The sequence below is a fragment of the Cryptomeria japonica genome, chromosome 5 (genome assembly GCF_030272615.1).
Source record: "Cryptomeria japonica chromosome 5, Sugi_1.0, whole genome shotgun sequence".
Taxonomy (NCBI): Eukaryota; Viridiplantae; Streptophyta; class Pinopsida; order Cupressales; family Cupressaceae; genus Cryptomeria; species Cryptomeria japonica.
The window spans coordinates 99,749,017-99,774,971 of NC_081409.1; the positions used below are offsets into that span (position 1 = coordinate 99,749,017).

Below are 25,955 nucleotides of genomic sequence, written 5' to 3' on the forward strand. Positions count from 1 at the left end.
GTGTCTTAACCAAGAGTTTTCCTTTGGGGAAGCTACTTAACCATTTTTGTCCTAAGTTGTGTCAATGGCATCAATATAGCATCAAAGTGAGCATAAGATGTTTCTTTTTAATAGGCATAGAAATTAACAATATTCTCAATGGCATAAATATAATATCAGTGTGACCATAAAAAAAAAATTTAATAAGCTTAGAAATTAACTATAAATATGTATACAAATTTCATAAGTTGTATTCTTATTAGACCGATCAAGCCAAGGGTGTCTGCTTGTTTTTCCCTGAAAAAACAAACAAAACAAAAAGAAACTCACAACTCTAGCTGAAAAAATCATCCAATTTGACCAAGACGAGTGTGTCAATGAGACACTTGAGGAGATAAAAACAAGGACAAGGGACCTTACAAAGTGACTATAAGAATGATGAGATATTATATTGAGGAAAATTTTAAGGCGAGAAGGAATTAAAATAGAATACCTAAAACACTTTTCCAAATACAAGATTGCTTCAATTATCCTTCCCAACCCATCTAGGAAATTACTATGCCAACAAACCCTTGACAACATAAAGAGTTAATATGTCAACAAGTTTGCTACAAATATCCGACCACAACCCAATTGGGATGTTAATATGCCAACAAGATTGCTACAATTATCCGACCACAACACGATTCGGATGTTAATATGCCAACAAGATTGCTCCAATTATCCACTACAATCCAACTGTAATCTGCCAATAAATAATTTGACAACAAATAAGCATTTTGTTTACATGCAATTGACAAGGCATCATTAAAATGTACATGGAATTTAACTACCTCTTTGTAAAACACAAAAAAACTGAGCAAATTCCATCTAGGTGGACATTAACAAAGAGTCCTAAAAATGTAAATCGAATAAAATTACCTAGGTGAAACAAAAAAAACTCAGCAAAAAATAAGGAGCTAAATAACAATGTACTAATTGTAAAAATTAACAAAATAACTTTGTTGTTTCATGTCTAATATAGCATGTAAAAATTAAAAAAGATTATACATTATAGACATTAGTGATTATTAAAAAAAATGCAAAAGTATCCTTTTAATGTTTTTTCAAATATAGCATGTAAAAATTAAAAAAGATTATACATTAGATATTGATGATTATTAAAAAAAAATGCATACGAATCTTTTTTATGTATTTTTTTTACTTTCACATAAGAGATTTTATATAATAAGCATGCATCTGAACCTAAAATGGCAAGGTGTTCTATTATGAAGCATGGCCTGCTTTTTAGGGACAACCCTGCCCTTTTTACCTAAGCTCTCAATAAGATCACTCTCAATAAGATCTTTAAAAGAAAAACTTTCAATTCTGTTTAAAATTTAACTTCTAAAAGAGATCTATTGAAAGTACATAAAAGAAATTTTATATACACTATGAATGTACCTTTGCTCTATATATTTGTCTTACTATAAAATGAGCCCAGAAAATTATATAAAATCCTATCCTCTCTAACTAAAAGATTTTTAACATTGCCCAATATTGATCCTAGTGTTGTGCCCTTCTACATAGATTATTATGCTTCACTACTGCCTTGTTAACTTTAGTGGTTGTTAACTAGGATACTAAATCTTCTAGTCAAGGGACCCACCAAAAAATTGGTGTCGTTTGAAAATATTCAATTATTTGTCCATGATGAGATTTAGTGTCCTCACAACTACTTGTAAAACTTGAGAAAGCAGAATAAAAACGTAACTCGTGTACCCATTATAATGCGTCGATGCTACAAGAATATGAAAAATGTTGCATTCCATAAACCGAGGTCTCAAGCAACTAGCTACATCAATATAATGTATCTAATCAGTTTTTTTGTCATCTTCTAGTATTACATTTCTTTCCGAGACAGTCTTTTGAATGCTTGCTCGAGCTTGAGCTAAAAATGCTGGATCTGGCTGATGTGTTGAAGATGGAGCCTCTTTCAGTGCCATGAAAATGTAGAGTCCGATCACCAGATTCACAGATAATACAGCTAAAAACCCACTCAAAAGTGTATGTGAAGAGGATGACAAAGTCCCAGTACCTGTCATGGCCCATATGGATACAAATAAGATAATATTATGTCTAAAAAGGACCATGATATACTTTTAAGTGTCACACTTAGATATACAAATAAGATACGATTATGTCTAAGGACCATGATATACTTTTTAGTATCACACTTAGATATACAAATATCCTTGTCATGTTAACAAATGGCCTCCATATACTTCTGACTGTCCGAACATCACGCATGCATATGCTAGTCTCCTTGACAGACAGAAAAGAAAAATTCTAAACAAATAAGATACACGTGACACAAGATTTAATTCTAACATTTAACTCTTCAAAATACATTAGTTCTACCAAGCAACCAGATTTATAATAAAAAGTTAATAATATAAAAATTAGACCATGAAAACACAAGTCATGTTTTAAGTAACAGTCATGATATGTATAGGTACACATTAATCAGAGAAAAATGAATAGAAATCAAACTTTACAAGCAGATAATGTCAGATTCTATTAGTTTAAAGCATGGAAAATATGCAGTGAAACACCGGGATGCATATTTTTCAGCGGAAGGATAAGACAGATGATGCCATTGGCAAGTTCTTCTTTGCCAATGGCATCCCATTTCATGTAGCCCGATCTCCTTATTATAAGGAGATGATATCGATGGTGACAAGGGGAGGACCATGATATGTGCCACCAGGTGAGACCAAATTGAGGAACATGATCTTGGATAAGAACTATTCCAAGATCACTGTTTTGATGGAGAAGATGAAGGCATGTTGGGTAGAGTCTGGATGCAACATAGTTATGGATGGGTGGATGGACATTAGCCATCGTCCACTCATCAACATCATGGTTACATTTGCAAAGGGCCCATACCTTCTCAGGACAACTAATTGTACAGGGCATCACAAAGATGCTGCTTTTCAATTTGAGGTCCTCACGGAGGCTACTGAGGAGGTTGGCCACAAAATGTGGTCCAAGTAATGACAGATGCAACACGTGTGTAGGGAAACTTATTGAGGTAGCCTACAAACATATTTGGTGGACTCTATGTTGTGTGCATGCCATGAACAATGCATTCAAGGACATGGGAAAGATTGAGTGGATTAGAGGAGTGGTCAGCGAAGCGAGGAATGTGCAAATGTTTATCTGCTACCACCACACTTCACATGCACTCTTCAAAAGCTTCGCGAAGGAGTTCTTAAAACATGTTGAGACGAGATATGCATCCTATTTCATTCTACTGGAGAGAAAGATTGAGTTGCAAGAGGCGCCTCCATCATTGCTCAAGTTTTCTAGGTCATCAAATATGGGGATGGGGATGCACCTACCCTTGGAGAGGTGTATGAGTGCATTGATTCTATGTTTGACCAAATGAGGGTTGTGCGAGTGAAGGACCCCACTTTAGCATTCTACAATGAGCACATTTGAACAATCATTCAACGCAAATGGAACAAGTTCAACACTCCCTTGCATATGGCTGCCTTATGCATTGAATCCTAAGTGGTACAAGGGTAGGCCTGCTAAAGTTACACCGATTTAGAATGATGAAAAGAAGGCAGGGTTCTTTAGGTACATTGATAAGACATATGATCCTAATAATGCTGGCAAGATTCACACTAAGTGGACCAAATTTGCCTCTTAGGGGTTATTCGGACGCGGCTAAGATGGATATACGAACTATGGCATAAGATGACCCAATTTTGTGGGGAATTGTCATGGACAAAAATCTTTGACTACCACTCTAGCCATTCATTTGCTATCTCAGGTTTCTAATTCTTCAGTTGCTGCGAGGAATTGGTCTACCTATAACTTCATCCACTTTCTTAAGAGGAACAGACTTACCTCTAGGAGAGCAGACGAGCTTGTAGTTGTACATAGTGCTTTGCATCTCATTGACTGCAAGACACTTGTGTACAAAGAGAGTCCAATAGCACAATGGAATGTAGAGCCAACGAGACCATCATAGGTTGATGAGAATGCTACAACTTCAGATGCAGGGCTGGTTGGTGTTAGTTTGGTGGTTCTTGACTGTTAGGAGTCTAGCAGTTCCAGTGACGTGGAGTTTGGGGATGATCAGAGGCCTCCCTTCACTACATTTTGACATTTTGTACGTATTTTGATATCATGCTACTCATTGTAATCATCTTTATGATATTTTCATGCTACTCATTGTAATCATCTTTATATCGATATAATAGAAATCTCCAATTTGACAATTTCATTTGTCAAATTTTATTTAGTATTCAAGATATCTTAGCATTCAGTATTTGCAATTTTGCTATTTTACTAATTTGCAAAAGTTTCATTTGAAATGTAATTCTTATACATCTTTTCAGAACTAGTTTTTCAAATACTATATGTATATCAGCACTGCCCCCCTCCCCCACCGCCATCCCCAAACTTAGGCCCTTTGTACCTCGTCCCCAAAACGCATCCCCCTGTCCCGAACCTCCATGGAACAATGAAAATATGTACATTAATTATGAGCTGAAATCGATAATAATAGCAATTCATCACTTCTACATTATTCGTCCACAAGTTTTGTTTTGTCTTACTCAATTCTCTTTCTTAACAAAATCTTTAATGGTATTGATACCTTGACTATGGTTCTTTGATCACATGCACTTCAACATGGTATTGGTGTTCTGTCCCAAAGGGCAGAGACTTCTTGTGACATATTTTTAAGAAGATATTGACAGGATGCTTTGGTAGATGTAATGTGCATAACAATTCCTAGCCATTCCTAATATCCATAAGAAATGTACGTCAAATTAATATTCTGATGAGAAACTGTTAGTCTTTTTGTATGTAACATAAACAGCAAATATACTGTTTTCTTCATTAATTATGTCACTCGAGGGTTAGACACAAATTTAGTGACACTAAGGTTAAGTATATCAAGACCAGGCTAAGTAGCTCAGGAATATTTTTAAGGTCTCAGATTAACTAAAGCATGCAAGAAAGTAGAGCACATGCTGGTAAACAAGATTTGGCTTAATGTTTTAAACCGTGGCAATGGTTGTGAAATCAGTCAGAGAATTCAACTATGCTTAAGGAAGAAACACACACCAACACTCTTAATGTGTACCAAAAGATGGAGAAAATACTAGCAAATCAAGAGTTGTCAAGACACAAAAGTTGCATACACACTTGAATATGTTGACAGCATTAAAACATGATAATAAATACCGAGTATGGCCCATTTAGTGTGCTCGTAGTGCAACAAGATGACATAAGCAAGGCATATCAATAAGCACTGCCATGCATGCATAAAGTCACAATGTGCCAACAACGATGAAAACTGCAATTAAAAAGTAAAATCACTCAAATAATTGAAAAGCAGAAATCATAGACCACATCACCTCATGTTCTTGATAGGAATAATTAAATCTGACCTACCAGACATCAAAATGAAGTGCGTATGGTATATCTGATTTGATAATTACATCTACACATGTCTATCTCTATGCGAAATGTATTGAATGAGGAAAAAATCGGTAGGCTGAGGAGAAAATAGAAGTATATAGTCCAACCTCCAAGTGCAGGCTTAGCCTGTGGTATTGGAAATGTAAAGAAAAGTCATCAACTCCAAAAAGTTCATTAGCAGTGCCCAGTAAAGAGGAATTAACACCAGCCAACAGTTGTAGCTGCCAATAGTAAGGGCAGGAAGTCTAATGTCGTGATCATTTTTATGAACCTCAAATCAGCCAGCTCTGTGTGTGTGCGTGCGCAGAAGAATTTCATGCCCACAATTCGGAAACACCCTATTGCATCCACATGTATATGCAGATGTAAGGTAGAGAGTCTCCAACAGCTTTTAAGGATGTTTCCTTGCCTAAGAATTTAAAAAACATATTTCACAATAATTGGGAAGCTGCACCTGAAAATGGGTGAAAAATGGTGACTTTTTTCAAATTATTGAGGGAATGTGCTGCCATTCACAATAATTAAGAAACTGCCTGTGAAAATGAGCCAGAAATGGCGAATCTTTTCCCACTATTAAGGGAGCATACTGGCATCCACTCCAAATGTTGTTTCAGCCGCTTATAATTTTGTAACATTTTATGATTTATCTGTTTACTATGTGGTGATGTGTTTTTATGCACAATGCAACACAAAATAAAATACTAAGTATTATATCCTCTCTTGAACAAAATCTCCTCTTATGCTGAGCTTCGCAATCATAGGAGGTTACTCCAAGGTTCCAGATGTCAGGTCTTGATGTGCTCTTGGATAGACTCGGTTGTTTGATGTGATATTGCTGGAATCACAAAGGGGACTTGTTGAGACATGGACCAGCTAGGACTCAAACCTAGGACCTTCCATACGCTGCTGGAGTGCTCTACCACTGAGCTACTGGCCCCTCTTGGACCAGTCCATCGTTGGTCTGGGTGTGGCTTATTTCCAACACCAACACCCCCCCTTAAGCCACACCTCTCATGTGCTTGGGGCTCCTAGCCTGGACCTGGCTCTGATACCATGTTAATGCATGGTAGCTTATGCAAGATAAGATCTTCCTAACCTTCCTTGTTCTGTTATTTATCTACATGCTTCATGTCTGACTTATATTAAATGCTATAAGTTATCGGGTTAGATTAGCCGATACATACTTGCTATCGGATGCATAAACATTGGCACCGATTCACATATGTTATCGGGCTTAATTATATTGAGCATATTTGTTATCGGGTTTAATGAATACACCGCTTCATTTGGCAATTAACATCGGTTAACAAATGCACCGGTTGGAATATATTCATCGTGCACTTTGAATCATCGGTGTTTGTATGAACCGATTCATTAAATTGATCAGTCATTATATTATGATATTACAATATGCTATCGGGGGTTTTTGAACCGATAATCAGCATTGTGTTAATGGTATAATTGTAAAGGCCCCGATCAATGGGTGCATTGATCGGTCATGCCTAAAAGGCATGACCGGTCAATACACCAATTGACCGGTTACCTAAATAATATATATGCCAATTGAATTCATTTGGAGAAGACATAGAAAATATTAAATGATCTCTCTCCTTCAGACCTGCAGATAAAAATCAGATTTATTAGACATTGACATAATTCCTCATATCCATATATAGCAATCATAGTTCATAACTTGTTCTTTAATTAAAATTGAAATAACTTTACAGGACTTACGTTGAATCTTGAATGCTTAAATATCGTTGGAATGTGGGAGTTTACTTGAAAAAAGGAAAAAAGGATAAAGGGTTTAGGAAGCTACTCTAATCCTAGGAATATAAGAGTGATGGACAATCTTTAGTGAAACTCAACTAAGCTTTCCTTTGACATGTAACGAACATCTCTACAAGGCTAGTGCAATCTCCTAAGGTAAGCATATGATGTTCAAATCACCACTACAAGCATAGACACCATCAAGACAATGCATATCAATGAAGAAGTAGCAATTGAAGTTAAGTTTGGCTAAGATGGATCCAGTTGACTACGCAAGACACTTTACAATCAACAAGGTGTTAGTAGTATGGATGTACGAATTTCATCATTGATAATGCACCAAGTTCTTCCATTCATCTAAACAACATAAAAAATAAAATGAGAAGTAGAGACCATGCAAATATTGAATCAACACATAAAGTTCACCATGTCTTCAATGAAATTAATATGCTTCTTACAACAAAAGTCTTGGCAACAATCTTCGCCTTCTCCTCCTCCTCTATTCTAAATGCTTGCTATCTAATTATTGTCTACTACTAAACTATTCACTATTCACTATTCACTATTAACCTTTACAAATGAAAAAGTGGAGCCTTATATAGTGTCCTCATTACAATTGAGTGGCTAGGATCATATCTTCATCAATGGCCAAGATTGAAAGATGAAAACCCTAATTAGGGTTTGTTACACCCATTACAAAGCATTTAATGCTTGACCAATGATAGACTTACAATAAAATGGACACGTGTCCTTTGAATTATAAACCAATAGATGATGAGGGTAGGTGCATCGAACTTTGTGCCCACATGTGATAGTTATCCTCTTTGATGGATGAGTCAAGTACATTGAACTTGGACGCCTGAGCTTGAAATGATGCGATTGGATAAGTGATGATTGGGTGCCACCTTAGCTAGCTCATTGTAACTCATCACAAATTGAAGGTGATTGAGGCATATCCCTTGATACTCAACATTATCAAACGCTCCTAGTGAAGATTGGGATGAAAGTAGGAGATACTCCCAAATTGCATCATCTTCCTGACTTGATCACCTCCACCCTGGAACTTCCGTCTTGCTATATTGGCAATGATTCTTGGATATCCAGAGAAAATTCAAGATTGTGAAAATTTCTTCCTCTAGCACATGCATTCTCATGCTGAATCTTGTGCTTCCTTGATCTCTTCTATGCGGTGAAGTTTCTTTCCTCATGAAGCAAGTTGGCATCTTCATGTTGCATTTACACCATTTCTCATGTTGATGATATTGATGTTAACCTCTTGTCTCGCTTGTCTTTGATTTGTTATCATCCTTGAGCTGACCACCTTCATTTGTTGCTAAGTTTTCGTACCTTGAATCTCTCCTTCTAGCTTGCCTTATGTATGTTAGGGTGTGAATGTTGTTCATCCTCACCTTGTTGTCTTCTTGATATTTACTTCTTTGGGTTTGAGCATTATGAACTGATCTCCTGCATATCCTTGTAAGTGATGAAGTTCTTTCTTCCTTGCCCTCACAACCCGAAAAGCAAACACACCTTGATCAAGATATAGAAGAGAACAAAGTTATTCTTTAAATTTGTAAATGATTTCCCTTTGTTTGATCTCTGAAGTCTGATTTTTGCAAGTCTGATTTTCACTGTTTTAATGTCTGATTTGATAGGTTTCAGGTGGCAAAGGAAATGGCCAAGAGAAGGTCGCGGTTTTGACATCCCAAAGGAAGTTCGCTGATTTGGGAAACCAAAGGAAGTTCGCTGATTTTAGGAGGCAAAGGAAATGTTGAGTGGAGGGTTGCGCTTTGAGGTGAGTATTGGAAGTGTCAAGGTGAATGTCGCGCTTTAAAAGAGTATTGGAAGTGATTCATCACTTGTTGATTAGCTTGGTAGTCCATTTGTTCCCTTCACTTGCCATGGATCAGGCTTTTGATAACTTCTTAGCAACATTCTAGCAAGGTCACAATCATCTCCAGGCAAAGGAAATGTGAGGTGAAAGTTCGCTGATTTGAGAGGCAATTGGAAGTTCGCACATTTGAGGCTCCACGGGAAGTTACCTCAAGATGACAACTTTGCTAGCTTAATCATTTCGCCTTGAGCTTCTTCATGATAATTCGGACTCTAGCCTATCCTTCCTCCCAAGCTTTTGCCTGAGCCAAATTTTAGCATTTCATCTCTGATTCAGCAAGTAAATGATGATTATCAAATGGAATATTCATCATGAAATCGTTCATTTCCTAAATTTTGAAAGTTGACTGACCTCACTACAACTCAAAGAGAGACTTGACTTGATTACATCGTGGTCACCTAAGATACTACACCTCTTCCAAGTGAAAGTCCAATAGCTAAAGACTCCACAACTATCATAGAAAGCACAAAAAAGTGGGGGTCCCCATTTGCAATGGGGCGATGTGTGAAAACATCACAACAATATGGATCACCTTACCTATACATGCAAATACAAATGGTGAAGACAACAAGTGTGAGCATCTTGTTGGTGTGTTTTTTGGACACCTCTAACAAAGATAATTTGGTATTTTATCCTCTCTTAAACAAAATCTTCTGAAATGCTAAACTATGTGATCAATTGGAAGACTCCAAGGTTCCTAATGTTGGGTCTCGACATGTGGATAAGCTCAATGGTTTGATGTGATTTGCTGGAATCTCAAGGGGACTTACATTGTACATGAAAGCTTGAATGCTGCTGGAATTTGATCATCTGATATCGCAATCTTGTGATGCTTTCTCTCCTAAACTAACTTGAATTGAAAAAAAGGACTAAAGGAGAAGGGTTTAGGAAGACTAATCTACTCCTAGGATTGTAAGAAGTAGTGAATGACTTGGTGAGACTCAACTAGGCTTTGCTTTGACATCAATAAACTCCACAAAGCTAGTGTGATCTTCTAAGGTAAATATATGATGTTCAAATCACTATTAACAAAATGGATACCATCAAGGCAATGCATATCAATGTGTGAATAACAATTGAAATTAAGCTTGAATAAGGATTCTAGTTGACCACACAAAGCAAGTTTACAATCAACAAACTCCTAGTAGTATGGATATGTGAATTTCACCATTAATCATCCACAAAATCTTTCATTCAATTAACCAACATGAAAACAAATGAGAAGTAGAGACCATGCAACATGTTGAATCAACATACAAAATTCACCATAACTTCAATGAAAAACAATATGTCTCTTGCAACAAGATCTTGGCAACAATCTTTACCTTAGCTTCTAATCTACTTCTAATATAACTTCTAATTCCTAATTGCCTTAGCAACTATTCTTAGACTCTTCTAACATTAGCCTTTACAAATGAGAGAGATGAGCCTTATATAGAGGTCTCATTACAACGAATGGCTCAGATTGATTCAAGATCAATGGCCAAGATCGAAAGATAAAAACCCTAATTAGGGTTTGTTACAACCACCATTATATTCGCCAATGAGAGATGAGGATAGGTAAGATAAATAATATTTGATGTAGGGCCACGTGTCACTTGTTCCATCCTTGAAAAAATGTTGACTTGGTACCCTTTTGATTGTACGAATGGCGACTAGGATGCTACCTCAGCTTGCCTTGTAGACTTCATCAATTTGCCCTGAACATTCTTCATGATGTTTGGAATTCCTTGTGATCATGTCTTGGGTTTGCCTTTCCCTCATTTGTTCACCATCATAGTGAAGCTTTCTTCTTGTTTGAGCTAGTCCTCATCTTTGCTTTTCGAAATCCTTGTCTTGAAATCCTCTTCCAATCCTTGAAATGTTCATCTTCCTCGTAGCATTGTTTAAGTTTCTTCATTCTTGCATTTCACTTGCTTGTCCTCTTGGAGCTGATCCTTCATCATTTGTTGCTTCGAAGAGTTGAGCCCTTGGTATACCTGCAAGCTACATCCTCTTTCACCTCAAACCTTGATCATCGTGCTTCCCTTCCTTGTAGCAGAGCCTGCAAAACAAACAAATATTGAATCAAACACCTAAGGGATAAACTTCATTTCAACCTTAGTGGGAAATCAATCCTTGTAGGGACTAATTCAGTCCTTGAAATTTATTAGTGTCTTCATGATCATTTTCTCATGATGGAAATTTGAAGGTCATAGACTCATAGGGACTCCTTGCTCTTAGCAAACTTCACTTCATTTTGATGCCTTACCCTTGGAGTGGAAAATCAATGGGTATAGAGACAACATCAATCCTTAGTAAATTTTACCTTGTCATTCTTTTCATACCCTTGGGTGGAAAATCGAACCTCATAAGGGCCTTTTGCTCCCAATTTTTGTCCCAGCTTGAGATAGGTAATTCAAACAATTAATTTTTTTCAGAATTAATTTAGGTTCTGATTTTTAAATGATTTTCAGACTTATTAGCTTAAAATCAGAAAATTGAAACTATGAAACATAATTCTGGAATATGCAAATGATTTGATCAAAATCTGGAAATTTCGTTTTAAGGAAAATTGATTTCAAACTTAAGAAAGGTCTGATTTTAAGTTGTAAGTCTGAAAATATCCTTCAAATTCAGGAAAATGAATGATATTGCAGCCCAGTTCACTGTCCAAATCTGATTTCTGAGTCTCAAAGGTCTGAAAATGTGTTTGAAAATATCTCAAAAATCAGCCAAATGTCATCCTTTCACTTGTGTGATTCATGTTGCTGATGTAATCTGTGTTTGCTTGGCTGGAAATGGTGTGTTTTCCCCCTTTAGGATGATAGCTGGTAATGTTGTTCTCAGCTAGCAATGGTGTCCTCAGCTGAGCTCAAAATGTTTTTAATGGTAGCATAAAATCATCCTCAATAATGGCGCCACATTATCTTCAATGATGGTGCACTCCCCCTTGGCCAATATCAATCTCCTTGACCCTCCAGCGGACTTGCAGTCAGGTCAGCAACATAATGATATTTTAATGTTTGCTGGCCTGTGTTTATTCAGCTCCTCACCTCTTGCTTTCACCGTATAGTGCTTGTGGGATAAATAACAAAGTTACCTCAGCAAAGGGGAAAAACGATATGCATTGGGACATTTAAACTTAGCTTTATTTTCCTCCTTGTTTGTCCACCAAATGGAATGGTGGAAAATCGCCCCTGATCTGGACTATATTCTCCTCAAATCATATTCATTTTGTCTTAAAAGCTCATTCAATCTTGCAAAGGGGAAAATCGATAGCCATTGGGCCTTTGTTTTTCACCATAAATTCACTTTTCCTTGCATATTTCCTATCAAGTGTAAATCCTTGAGTCATTAAGACTGATTGTCCTTAAGAATCTCATGTTATTTTGATCTCCAGCCCCTTAGTGGAAAATAGATGGGTGCAGGGGCAAAATTAGTCCTTAGTAAATTTTACCTTGTAACACCCCATTCATACCCCCGTAGCTTTATTCACCTTCATCCGATTTTGTTCCATTCCACAATGAATGTGGGATAAATATTATAAAATACCAGCTGGGTGGGAAAATGTGGGTCATCGGGACTCTTGTTTTTAACTTGTAAACTTTCTTCCCTGAGTGGAAATTCAAACTTCATCAAGGCTCCTCTTTATTTCATTCACTTGTCCTTATTTCCAATGGGTAAATTGATCTATAAGGCCTCGAGTGGAAAATCGAACTCCATCAAGACTCTTGATTTCCATTGTTGTGTCCTGAGTGGAAATTCCAAGGTCATCGAGACTTTCCACCTGGGCACCTTCATTCTTTTATTAACTAAGTCCCAAGAGTGGAAAAACATGGGTCATCGGTACTAATGTATTTTTTGCCTTGTAAACTTTCTTTCCAAGTAGAAAAACGCGCCTCATCAGGACTAAACATTCCAAACACATGTCCCAAACTCAAAATAGGTATTTGATACTCAAAATGGAGGGGAAAAATGACCTCCATCAGGGCTGATTGACTTTACCTTAATTGCTCAGTGGAAAAACGTTTTCCATCAGGACTTTGTTGATTTTCATGCTTTTAAAGTCCAAACTCACCCAATTTCATCAATTCATGCAATGGAAATTCTATTTCCATCGCGACTTTATGAATTTTCCCAAGTTTTCAAGGGTGGGAAATTGAATTCCATCGGGACTTTGTGCATTTTCACACAAAATTTGCATCAATTTGCAGCAGTTTCATCATTTTTGCTCAAAATTCAAAGGAAACATGGAAATTCAATTTTCATGAGGACAACCTGATTGATCTAGGCAATTTAGCACTCAGGATGAATTCTTTGCAACTTTTACATCCTCGGCCAAGTGACAACTTTGATCCTGATAGAACACCCTCTCATAAGCAAAGGCTAAAACTAAGAAACTACTGCTAAACTAAGACAACCTAAGGAGAACAACTACCCTAAAAGCGAAAAAGTGGGGGTCCCCATTTGCAATGGGGCGATGTGTGAAAACGTCACAACACATCCCTAGATAGATGTGTATCTCACTATCTAGCTATGGGTAGCTGAATCAATCTTGAGTTCGATCAACCTGCAAGGATAGTGCAGAGTATAACCATCACCAAACCCCTCTATTCATTGTTGTTGTGTTTTGAATTTTAAATAGGTATAATCATAGTTCAAAAACCTGGCTAGTGCTCTTGCAAGTACTTGCCAAAAATTGCAGGCTGCAAGTAATCACAGTGAAAACTCGCAGCAAGTTTTTTGCAAAAACTGTAGCATTCTTTTCTATTTAAATTTGTGATTAATTGTCTAAACCCTGCCAATCTGGTGTATGTCATAAATATCCCTGGAAGTTTTAATTAAAAAGGGTTTCAATTTTTTTATTTTTGCTCATTATTTTTCAGACAGGACAGCAGAGCAGCGAACCACTAACCACAAAAGGTGAAGTACAAGTACCAACTAGGGCACAAATTTGAGGGTGTGTAGCTATTTTAAAATTTATGTGTATGCAGTAAACAACAAGTAGCTAATCTTACAAAGTTCACCTCGTCAATAAATCACATATATAAATATTAATATGAATTGTCAGTTGAATATTTTATATTCCTGTTTGTGCAGATATTCAAAAATAAAATTGTCTTTATTGTATTTTTTCAGGTTTTTAAATGTAATGGGTGCTGCCCCCTTAGGCAGAGCTTACCTATCAAAAATAAATTTGCAAAAATTTGTATCAAGTCCATAGGCATGTATATTATTATTAATTATATAAATTCAATATTAAATCCTCCATTCTCATTTAAAAATATCTGACCTGGGAAAATATGATGATTGAACCCATATAAAATTGTAAGAGGTAATGCCCACATTACAGTTGATGTCAAAAAGAACATCCTCAGGACATTGGATAACATGGTGTTTAAACTGCAAAATGGAAATGAAACATTTCAGATTTATTAACACAATCAAAAATATATGAGAGTTCAAACATCCAAGAAACAAATCCTCAACAAAGTTGTACAGAAAATAAGCTGATCTGTATTATCTAGGATCAAAGGTATCATAAATCAACGTGTAACACCAATTAGCAATTGAGATGATCAAGCATACAAAACAAGGGTTCAAAAATTAATTCTAATTGAGAGAGTAAATTATTGTACGTTTGTGGTTCCAGTGGACAAATCAGCACATGCAACTTCAGTTGCCAAAAGCACTAGGAAATCTTTTGCCACACAAATTCAACTTCCACTGAATGCAACTTATATGTGAAGAAATGATACACTGCATATGACCTTAAATTTGGAAATTAGTAAGATTCTTCTATTCATGGCTGACACACTGAAATTGTATTGATGATTATTCAAATGTAAAATAATAAAATTAAACAGGTAAAAACTATAGGGTGTATTGGGCATACACCCTATTCATTCATTAACAAGGAGGTAGTAAAAGGGGTTTGCATTCCATAAGATACAACGATCTTAATAACGTTTATTCAGTCTGTATGGGTAGCAACACTAATCACTGCATTATGGAGTTTGACTTCTTCTTTGCTGTAATCAACTACAATGTGCAAGTATCAGTGTTATGAGCCTAAATGAAAACTTGAAAAATTGCTGTGAAGTTGTATAATTTATAGCAGAAACCCTTGGCATTGAAAAATTAAAATAGAGATGTGATTCTTAACTGCAAAATGTTCCGAAAACTTGGCCTGGTCACAATTGAAGAAAGAAAAGAGATGTGATTCTTAACAGTAGAAATAAAATGTTCTGAAAACCTGACCTCGTCACAATCCATATTTTTCCACTTCTACATGGAGACTAGAAAAATAGTAATTTATATGAATGATCTATTTCCTTTGAAGTGTGATGAAACAGAACTGTTCTTGAAAATGTCAATTCCAGGCAATACATAATAAAGAGAGAAATTTTCTAAGCAGCACCAAGACAATCTCCATAGACCCATGCACCAAGAAATTGTTCCAAAAGCATGTTCTACTCTTATGCCTAAGAACCTATCAATAGCTGGTTTCGCACTTTAATATTCAATCTCTTTTGCATGCAGATTAATTAAAATATTTAGCACACCCTCTAATAAACACACAAGTTACCAATTAACTAGTACTGAAGTTGATTAATCTCAAGTTTTATAATAATAAGTAAAAAGAGCAGGGAATGCAAATAGCACGTAATGAGGTGCAGAATATCAGTGTGGTTATCATAGCATATAATAGTTAACATGTGAAAGTAGAAGCAAGAAATGTCCCTTGAAGGTGAAAGAGCAAATAAAAAATATACCATGTGCTGTTGAACAATTAGTATTCTAATTTTCGGAGCTTGTATACACTTTAAAAAAAAAAATTCAAGCCTTCAATGTAGTTGCCAAGAACCCAGAGTAAATGTTGCCAATTTAAAACATGTCACTACTATCAAAAATAATAATTAACAATGTTGCTGACACCATTATTGTTGTTGTTTGCCTCCAGATCTGGTATTGCATGGTCAACAAATATTCTACAGTATTGTTAGGCGCCAGTAATAAAATAGTGTTTGGTAATTGCCATAGTTAGCAGGAGATGGGAACTATTGACATGGAAGATGGCTGCAGTTACCAATAAACCATTTTTTAAGACAATGGAAGACAGGTATGGAGTCAACAAATATTAAAAATAAAAAAGCAATCTTCAAATTCAGTATGAGAAAACAAACAATGGCTATACAACTTTAAAAAATGTAACATGATTACAAATTAAAAACTAACATTTTAGAGTACTGAAACAAATGTTGATGAAAGCAAAGATGAATTATATTGATATTTGATAATGATCATTACATAAACAGTTAATTTTAACCATAACGACCAAGACGCAACAGATGGGAACCAAGATAGGAATGCCATTATTTAAAAATATGGTAAAGGGTTATTTTGTTTGTTTCAAATTATCAAACACTTAGGGAGTTTTTCTTGGGTGGGGTGGGGGGGGGTTGTTTTATGTTTGCACTTGCAGCTCTGTTTTTTAATTTCCAAAAACAAAAATAATATGAGCGGCAATGAGGGTAGTGAAGGTGAAAATATTTAGATTCAACAAAGAGGCAAATACTATGGGTGTGGAAGTGTTGCAAGTACTATGCGTGCAAATAACACATTTGAATGCCCTTCTACTCTCCTAAAACCTTATCCAAAGGGCCCATTCAATCTTTATAAATCCCTTTTACGATTTGCAACAGCCACAGACAAACAAGAAAAAAAAATTCAGGGGATGTTGGTAAACAGAATTTGTCACTACAGATTTCAATGTGACTTGCCCAATAAGCAGTGATGAATGTTCCAATAGTTGGATAAGTTGTCATTGGACTAATAACTTTCCTCTACGTTTAAGAGGGGCAGCTTCCTCATATGATAGGGGTTCTTATGGTTTTTGTGTACTTTTTACCAAAAAGTATAGAAAGGAAAAGGGGAGAGCTAAGAAAAATGAATCACAAAAACCCTAGCAATAGACACACAAATACCAACTGGGATTTCACAGCTAATAACAAATTTGAAGGAGGATTCTGAACAAAGTATGTTTTGATATACAATGACAATGAAAGAAGGATAACAAATCTCAACATACGAAGAGATAGGTTGCTTCAACACATTCAAACCAAGCTATCAAGATATGATTGTGTTTCAATACATCAATTGCATAGATTACGAATGTTTCAATAGATGACCAATGGTTTCCAGTTCCATCATTACAAGAGAGATTACCAATTTAACATACGAAAAATTAGTAATAATAACTCAAAAATACATTCAAAACATATGAACCAAATGCACTCTTTATTATCTTTATGAAATTCTACAAGTCCAACAACCCTTATGTACGAAGTGTCAAACCTAAAATCCTCAAAAAGACTCTTTAGAAAGTTCTCCTCAAAAGTTCCTCCCTCTGTAAGAGTTCCCTTACATTCAAAATAGCCTTGTATTTCTAGGCCTTTCTGGATAACTACCTGAACTACCTTTTTGAAATACAATAATGGTTTAGAAAATAATAAAATTTATTTGGTTATGTTTTACATCACTTTTCCAAAAATAAGGTTCATTTCCTAACTTTTAGTTACAATAAGTGACATAAGCCATTTTTTCAAAAAGACAGCTTGATACCTAAGTTACCAGGTTATTCCCTACAAAACTAGGTTCTGGTCCTAGTTTGGCCCAGGTACTGGTCCAGTCCTGGTACATCCCTAGGTTTGCCCAGGGTACTACCCAAACGCCCAGGCTCTCTGTGGGTTGAACCTCGGTAGTTGGGTAGTACCCTAGGTGAACCCAAGGACATAGCAGGAGTCCAGACACAAAACCAAGAGCAAAATCTGCTCACTTTGCAGTCTGATCTGTATTAGGATAGTTATTCTTTTCTAAGTCATTAATGAAACTTTTAACATGATTACAATATGCATTTTTATTTCTGTTGTTCGAGTACTTTGCTTAAGAAAATAGAAGTGAGCATCAAAATATGAAATATTGAAGTGCCAGTATTCATGACAGCAATTACAGAATATCAAATTGATTAATTGACAGAAGCTTCTGGCACAAGAAATCATCTGCATAGTTTACTTCGTATGAGAAATATTAAATCTTTTAGAACATACACTGTTAAGAACTATTGTAACTTTCTCATGCTTAAATGTCTGACTTGTAAATTCATTTAGGTTTAGGATTGTGTTTTTAACAAATGAACTTTAAATCATAACACGGAATTCACAGTAGATTGAACAGTAAGCAATAGACATCATTAATGAAAGTAAATAACAGCTATTCATGGTTGCAAATGAATGATTTTGTTACTTTAGATTTGTTCATATATCTGATACTAATGAACCCAAAACAATCCCAAACCCAAAAAAAAAATTAGCCGAACCGGCAACTTGCTTGAAACCTATAACTTCGAAGAAAGAGCAAGTTATTGGTCTTGCTGAGGCAAGCACTGTGTCTTCTTCCAATACATGAATGATCTGTTCAATAACAACTAGACATCCAAGGATATCCACCCCGATACCATTTGCTAAACATCCTTCTATGAACTCATATTCTTCCTAAGCAATGTAACCTTAGACTAATTATCATGATCATTTTTAGGCAATTTCATCACTTGGTTGGTATCACTTGAATATGTTGAATCCCTCTATGAATCTACTCGAACACATGAAATTTGCACCAAACCTATTTCAGCCATTGCATGTTCCTCATCCAAAGTAGAAACTAAGTCTCCATGTGCATCTTCAGGTTTTCCGTTAAGTTAAATTACACCTAGTGTTGTCATCATTCAAAGTCTTAAGTTGTGATTTCAATGATTCATTCACATCGATATCATTGGAGTGAAATGTCTTATTTGAACAAGCTTGAGGTTTCTCACAACATGGGAAGTAGCATTTGCTTGATGAATCCTTATCACATTTCAATGTGCCAGTAGACTTTTGTTTTGGGGTAGAAGCAGCAAGCTGCACTTTGCCAAGGTGTCAAACCTTTAAATTTGAGGCCCCATCATTGGGTAGCATCTTCAAACAGTTGTTGCACAATGAAATCCGTCATGTGGGAAAAAAAATTGTTTCAGCCACTGCAAACACCCGACCTTTCACAACACGACCCAAGGCACAAAAAATGCATCAATTCATAGAGATAAATCGTGTGGGAGAAATGACAGAGCTCGCAGACAGAAAGGAACTCCATTTGAAGATCACGCTAAGAAACCCAGACGCAGCGCAAAGAAAATCTGCAATTTTCAGCTCAGAAACCCTTGAAAAAAAATCTAGCCTGCGATGCAAAAAAAATACCTCCACTATTTCAAAGGAACCCTTTGAACCAGTCACAACCCTCAGAAATAACCACAAATAGAGCCACGATTCTTAAAAAAACTTATGATTTTTCAGAAAAAAACTACAAAAACCCTCAGTCTAAGAAAACCACAATTTTTTGTAAAAAATCGTTTCAAAGAAATTTTGGAAATAAATTCCAGGTAATGAAACCACGAATTTTATTAAAAATTTGCTAAACAATTACCTCTACTTTGATACCATGAAATAATAATTGCTTGTTATTATTAATTACAAAGGAGACAAGCTACTAAAATAAGTGATTGCAAAAGTTCTTTCCATAACGGAAACAATTGAGAACTAAAGACATAAACGAAAGTTACTAGAACTGACTAACTGACATACAGAATAAAAAGTTACTAACTAAACTACTTAAATGACTTAAACCACCATTGTAAGGTAAATATTACAATATTACTTTAATATATATGACTCATATGAAATGTTAAATGATATGAGTGTTAATGATACAATATATCCATCATTGAATGTACGAGAACTATATAATTCTGATCATAATACTACCAGCATTGAGTGCTTTGTCAGTATTGATCATGATATCACTGAACATGCCCATAATCATTCAACTAATGAAATTGATTATATTGATTGTTATTCTGATGTTTCCAATGACTTATATGAAGTTGAATTTAACAATTTTGTTCTAGATGAAGATAGCATTGGCATGCAGAATGTGGATAGCATGTTTTCAGCCTTAACTGATTTAATTATGCATAATGATGAACATATGGATCGGGATTCAATATTATTATCAGTTGAAGGCACTACAGATAGAAAGTGTTTCTAACCTTGTTATCTCAAAATGCATTAATACATCAGAAATTTCAAGTTTGTGTATAAAGGGGTTAGAGGGTGAAGTGACAAGTGAAGCTGATCATCATTGCTTCTTGGTTGATGTCTAATGACATTCGTGATAGATAAGTAGAAGATGATGATGAATCAAAAAGTGTTGATGCAGCTGAAAGCTAAAAACCTCATGAAGCTCTTCATGACAGAGTGTTTTATGAGTTATTTGAACCATTTCTTGAGGGTTTCCACATGGATATGAGTGATGATTTTAGAGCTGAATCAGATTGCATCAATGAATCTGAAACGGATTTGTTTTTAGAGGTGTGTGATGTTGATGATGCGGTTAGGTTTTATTTGCAAGTCACAAACACATGCATGAAGAAGCTATATCAAAGTATTCAGGTGCGTACTTTGACGCTCAGAAGTCATCATGCAAATCCCTTTGGTGAAAAATTGTTTGGAAATGTTGAGTATCGAGAGATATTGCCTGAATCACAAACACTTGTGATGAGTTACAAGGAGCAAGTAGCTAAGGTGGCGCCCAATCATCACCGACTCACCTTCACGCGTCATTCAAATTCAAGGCATCTAGATTCGTCGAACCTGACTCATCCAACGAGGCAGATAACTACCACATGGCACAAAGTTCAAGCTACCTACCCTCATCGTTCATCGGTCAAACATTCAAGGAAGGACATGTGTCCCATAAAATGTAATTTTATCATTGATCAAGCATTAAATGCTATGTAATGGGTGTAACAAACCCTAATTAAGGTTTTCATCTTGTAATCTCGGCCATTGATTGTGAATCAATTTGAGCCACTCATTGTAAAGAGCTATCTATATAAGGCTCAGTTTTCTCATTTCAAAAGGTTAAGAGTCAATAGTCAATAGTTAATAGTTAGCAAGTAGCAAGCAGATAGCAGCTAGAATCGATTAGAAGAATTTTGAAGAATTGTTGCTTTGATGCTACCAAAAAAAAAAATCATTGAAGTCTTGGTGACTTATTGTGTTTGGAGCATTTGCTTGTTTCTTCATCCTTTTAAAAGATAACTTAAAACTAAAATAAATAAAAAATAAAAAGAGAGTAAATTTGCTTAAGTATTTAGATGAATGGAAGATCTATGTGCATTATTGATGGTCAAATTCCTATGTTCGCATTACTAGTATTTCACTAATTGTGAAGTATCTTGTGTAGTCAACTGAACTCATTTAGCCAACGTTAACTCCAATTGCTTGCTACTTATTTATTGATATGCATAGTTTTGATGGTGTCTATGTCCTTCGTGGCAATTTGAACATCATATGCTTACCTAAGAAGATCGCACCAGCTTTGTGGAGTTGTTCTTCGCATGTCAAAGCAAAGCTTACTTGAGTTTCAATTGAAATCATCCATCATCATTGCATTCTTAGTGTTAGTCTAGCATTCCTAAACCCTTAACCTTTTTGCATTTTTTTATCAAGTGATCATCATTGGTAGTAGTAGGAAAAGAACTTCATTGCATATCATTCATAAGAATAATATTCCTTGTGATCAAGAATTTTGTCTCCTAAAAAGAAGAACTACATAAGTCCCCTTGGAAGAGCAACATCACATCACAATCACTGAGTCTATCCAAGAACACATCAAGACCTGACATTTGAAACCTTGGAGTCATCCCATTTGATCACGCAGTTTAGCACTTGAGAGGATTTTGTTCAAGAGAGGAAAGAATACTTAGTATTTTATTCTATGTTGCATGATGTCATGAAAAACACATCAACAATGCCAAAATTCAGTTTGTTGTGCAAATTTAGACAACAAACCCATGTTTTATTTAATTAATTAAGGCCCCATACAAATTTTGACAGCCCTAGGGCACCCAGTTTGTCTGCAGTGAAATTACAACAATTTTGCCAGCAGGAGAAATTAAAAATTGCTAGTTTTACTAAGTTTAAAAGGCAATTATAAAACAAATTAGATGTTTTAAGTATTTAAAAAACATTTATGGTGGTTTTAAATGGTTTTTATGACTCAACTTGCAAAATAAACTTTATCTTTATAAAGTTTATACTTCCAAATTTTTCAACTTTATGTGAGCATTGGCAAAGTTTCCTTTTGGTATGTGCGCATTTGTGCAGGTCAAAGGGAAGGCATGAAATCAAATTTGCGCAATATAACAAGTGAAAACCTAATTTCTATCTGTGCAAGTGCAAATGGGTTGGTTTGTTGTTCAGTTTGCATTTTGTTTCTCCTTGCTATTTGACCTGCACTTTTACCTGCTAATGCTGCACCATTCTGAAGAGTTCACAGGTGTTATAAGGAATGATTTTGAGATGCATATCTTCACCATTGCCCAAGACCTGCACTCCACTATGTATAGGTGAAATTGTGTAATATTTTTAGTCTTTTTTGGCTTGCTGTGGGGGAATGACTCTATTTATTTTTCATTGATTTGCTGCATTGAGCATGAGAGTGTAGCAATGGAAAACCATTGAGGGGCAATGTTTTAGTTGCCAACAAAGGATGCAAATGTAATCAGGCATTTGTGGCAGAAGAGATGAAAGGCATATAGGTTGAAAAAGCTACAGGAAATGGAGGCAATGGACAATCAGATGAGGCAAATCACTTTCCAGCTATTGCTGATAGGAAAGTCACAGAAAACAAATGAAAGTACAAATTCAAGGTTGGACACCCACAAAAGTCAAGGAGAGACTTGCAATAAAGAATTTGAGATTGCCAGTCATTCAACAGGTTTTGCAAAACATTTGGAAATGCAACAAGAGCTTTTTGGAAGTGTTCAATGACTACTTATGTTACTGTGGGGAAAGAACAATACCAAATAAAGACGACACTTGTTTGTGAATGCAACAGGAGAAATTTTAAGAGAAAATATTTGAAATAAATGTTGATGGTTTCATTTGTAGACTCTACTCTATGTAACACATTTTTCTAATTTTTTCATTGCAGATTTGAGGTGAAGTTGGTGCTGCACGTAAAATGTGCTATTTGATATTCCAGAGGTTTTAGTTTGTTTTCAATTGATCAGTTGTATGGTGGTGCCATTCAAATTATAAGATGCAGCATATGAAAATGTCTGATTTAAAGTGATCTTGATGTCATGTCTAGAATAATGGAGCTGTGAATATAAGATAAAATAAAATGATATTAATCGTGGCAGATGTAATTGGGAACTAATTCAACTCAACAAGCAAATGGAGGAAATAGAGGTGATATTTAAGATCTGAGCTGGAGCAAACATATAAGCACAGTGACAGAGACAAGCAAGTGTATGCCAAATATGGCAGGAAACAAATTAGGATATTTTATGGTTTAAAATATCAAGTGCTAATACTACAGAAAGGTTTCAAATGCCTAGACACTTTAAATTTGTGACAAATATGCATGTAGAAAGGAGGTCTTAATTGAGAAACTATGGGTTTTAACAAGAGGGTTATGATTTTCACCCACAAAGGGCAAAGTGCAACAGTAAATGTATTTTTCAATAAGAGTTTAAATTATTCACGAGAATACAAGCAAGAGGTGATAAAGACAAATGTTCAATTGCAAATTAAAGGCAAGTGCAAGACAAACGGAATGAGCTAAAGATTATTCAATTTACCAGATGTCACAACTCAGGGGAGCTGAAGATATTCCAGATATGTCAGCTGCTGCAAATCAAAGAGAGATGAATATACCAAGTGTCAATCATAGATTAATTTTAGAGCTTTCTGCTTCTCTTTTTATTCTTCTTCTTCTCCATTGTAAAAGGTTCCAGTCCCAAGTTTCTGAAATGTAATTTCTTGTACAAAGTAACTCTGCTAGGTCTGGTTTTTTTTAAAGTTTCAGTTTCAATGTTGTAATCAGATTTTTTATGATAGAAAGCAAATCAGTTTGCAGCATAGGATGAAAGATGTACTGTAATGTCTCCTTGGAATGTATGCTATATCTTTTGAATCAGAACAATTAAGGATTTTAATAGTTTTTGTTGCACATTTGATGCAATAAACATTTGGTTGATGGCTCTTGTTCAAGGAGAAAGTTAAATGTTCTTTCACTCAATTGTTGGAGATACTGTGTTATATTTCAGGATCTGTAAGTAGATAACTGGTAAGTCCATGATAGGCCTCATTATATGGCCACTGGTTTTGTGCTCATGCTAGTATCATCTGGTTTATTTCATCTTGACTCTATAAATGGATAAGGCACCGATCTAGTGTAGTTCTTGTGCAAACCCTGGATGGAAACATCTTAAATATGAAAATCATTTCTAATTCCTATTTGTAATTTAGTTTAAGTTTTTTCTTTCACTTCATGCCAGTGTTATTAAATGAAGAACAAAGGGTTGTATCAGCTAGAAATAGTCACACAAACCCTTGTTATTTTGTGTGAAGTTATCTGCTAGACATTGTGGTATGATTATTAGTATTATTCAGTTTCAATGCTATTGGGGAAGACCCACCTAGGTTTTGCAGAGCCTGAAGTGCAGAGGATCTCAACCTTTGGTTAAATCCTTTTCATTGGCCAAATCCTTTGCTAACTCTGAGCATAAGACCAGGCATAGCTTTAAGATTTATTGATATGTTGATTTGGGAACCAACATACCTGACCTGACCTCCTTATACCTTTGGCTCGTTCAGGTCTATGTAACCTTGTTTCTTGTAATTAATATGAGAAAACAAATGGCGTGATTTAGAACAAATCAATGACTAAATAGGCATAAACACTTCTACAATAATCAAATTGAGTTGGAAATCACTTATAAGGATGTTCCGAGGCGATAAGCAGGCACATTAGGTTCTTTGCAGTCAAATTAAAGGCAGCATACAAAAGAAAAAAGAATCAAATTTTAAGCAATACTGCAGTTAATTTTGGCCCCCAAATGAGAAAGGTTAAATAAAAGAACCATGCATCGTACATACAACTGCATAATCTGTTTTTCTACACTTAAAAGGATCTAATACGAGGCATTACAATAATATCATATATGAAAAAAGCCATAGATAAAACTACAGAACCAATACTTTCATTTAACAGATAACAAAAGAATAATGAAATACAAAAAGAATTATCCGTAAGTGTACGAATTCCCAAAAAATCACTGAAGCCATGGCAAGTGACTTACCTTAAAATCTGCAAAAATTGTGTCGTGCTGGCAACGGTGCCAATGAGAAAATAGGCAGGGTTTGAAGGAAAAATATTACGAAACCCTAGCAGAGCAGAATTTTATTTTGAATGTGACGAACCAAAACCAATCTCCCAAGAGCTGCTTCAAAATAATCACACTATAAACGAAAAGTAGATTTAAATATATCGTGCTTTTATAGCTACTGAATCGTTGAAATTGAGACAGAAATTTTGCAGCTTTTAAGAAAAATATCGGTTGCAAGTTCAAAGTTGTTTTTTTACCCGGGTAATGACAACTTTCCCAGTGAAAGTTGGTCCCTCTCTTTTTTTTAATGGTAAATTAATAATTAGTATATTAAATATAGATAAAGTAAGCCCAAAGATATCATATTTGTTTATTTCATTTAAAAAATAATTATATTATTATATTATAATTAACATTAATTTATTATTATATTATGATATTATAATCAATATTATATTATTATTAAGATATTATTATATTATGATATTATAATCAATATTAGATTATTATTAAGATATTATTATATTTTTATTAAACTCTTCATCAAAGAAAAAAATTATTAAGACTAATTATTAT

General features: G+C 35.2%; 1 protein-coding gene across 1 annotated transcript; it reads right to left on the bottom strand.

The window, feature by feature from the left end:
* Positions 1-1,720: 1,720 nt before the first annotated feature.
* On the bottom strand, positions 1,721-25,670 carry LOC131067675 (uncharacterized). The gene is made up of 3 exons (XM_058002788.2): positions 25,353-25,670; positions 14,400-14,509; positions 1,721-2,056 (listed from the first exon to the last, which is right to left on the bottom strand). Exons 2-3 carry the CDS (start codon positions 14,497-14,499, stop codon positions 1,833-1,835), a joined length of 324 nt encoding a protein of 107 aa, XP_057858771.2. The 5' UTR covers positions 14,500-14,509; positions 25,353-25,670; the 3' UTR covers positions 1,721-1,832.
* Between the last annotated feature and the right edge of the window lie 285 nt (positions 25,671-25,955).

Coding starts and splice junctions, on each gene's coding strand:
- LOC131067675 (XM_058002788.2), bottom strand. CDS start 14,499: ATGTTATCCAATGTCCTGAGGATGTTCTTTTTGACATCAACTGTAATG. Junction 2,057..14,399: donor CAATCATCATATTTTCCCAG/GTCAGATATTTT, acceptor GGGCCATGACAG/GTACTGGGACTTTGTCATCC.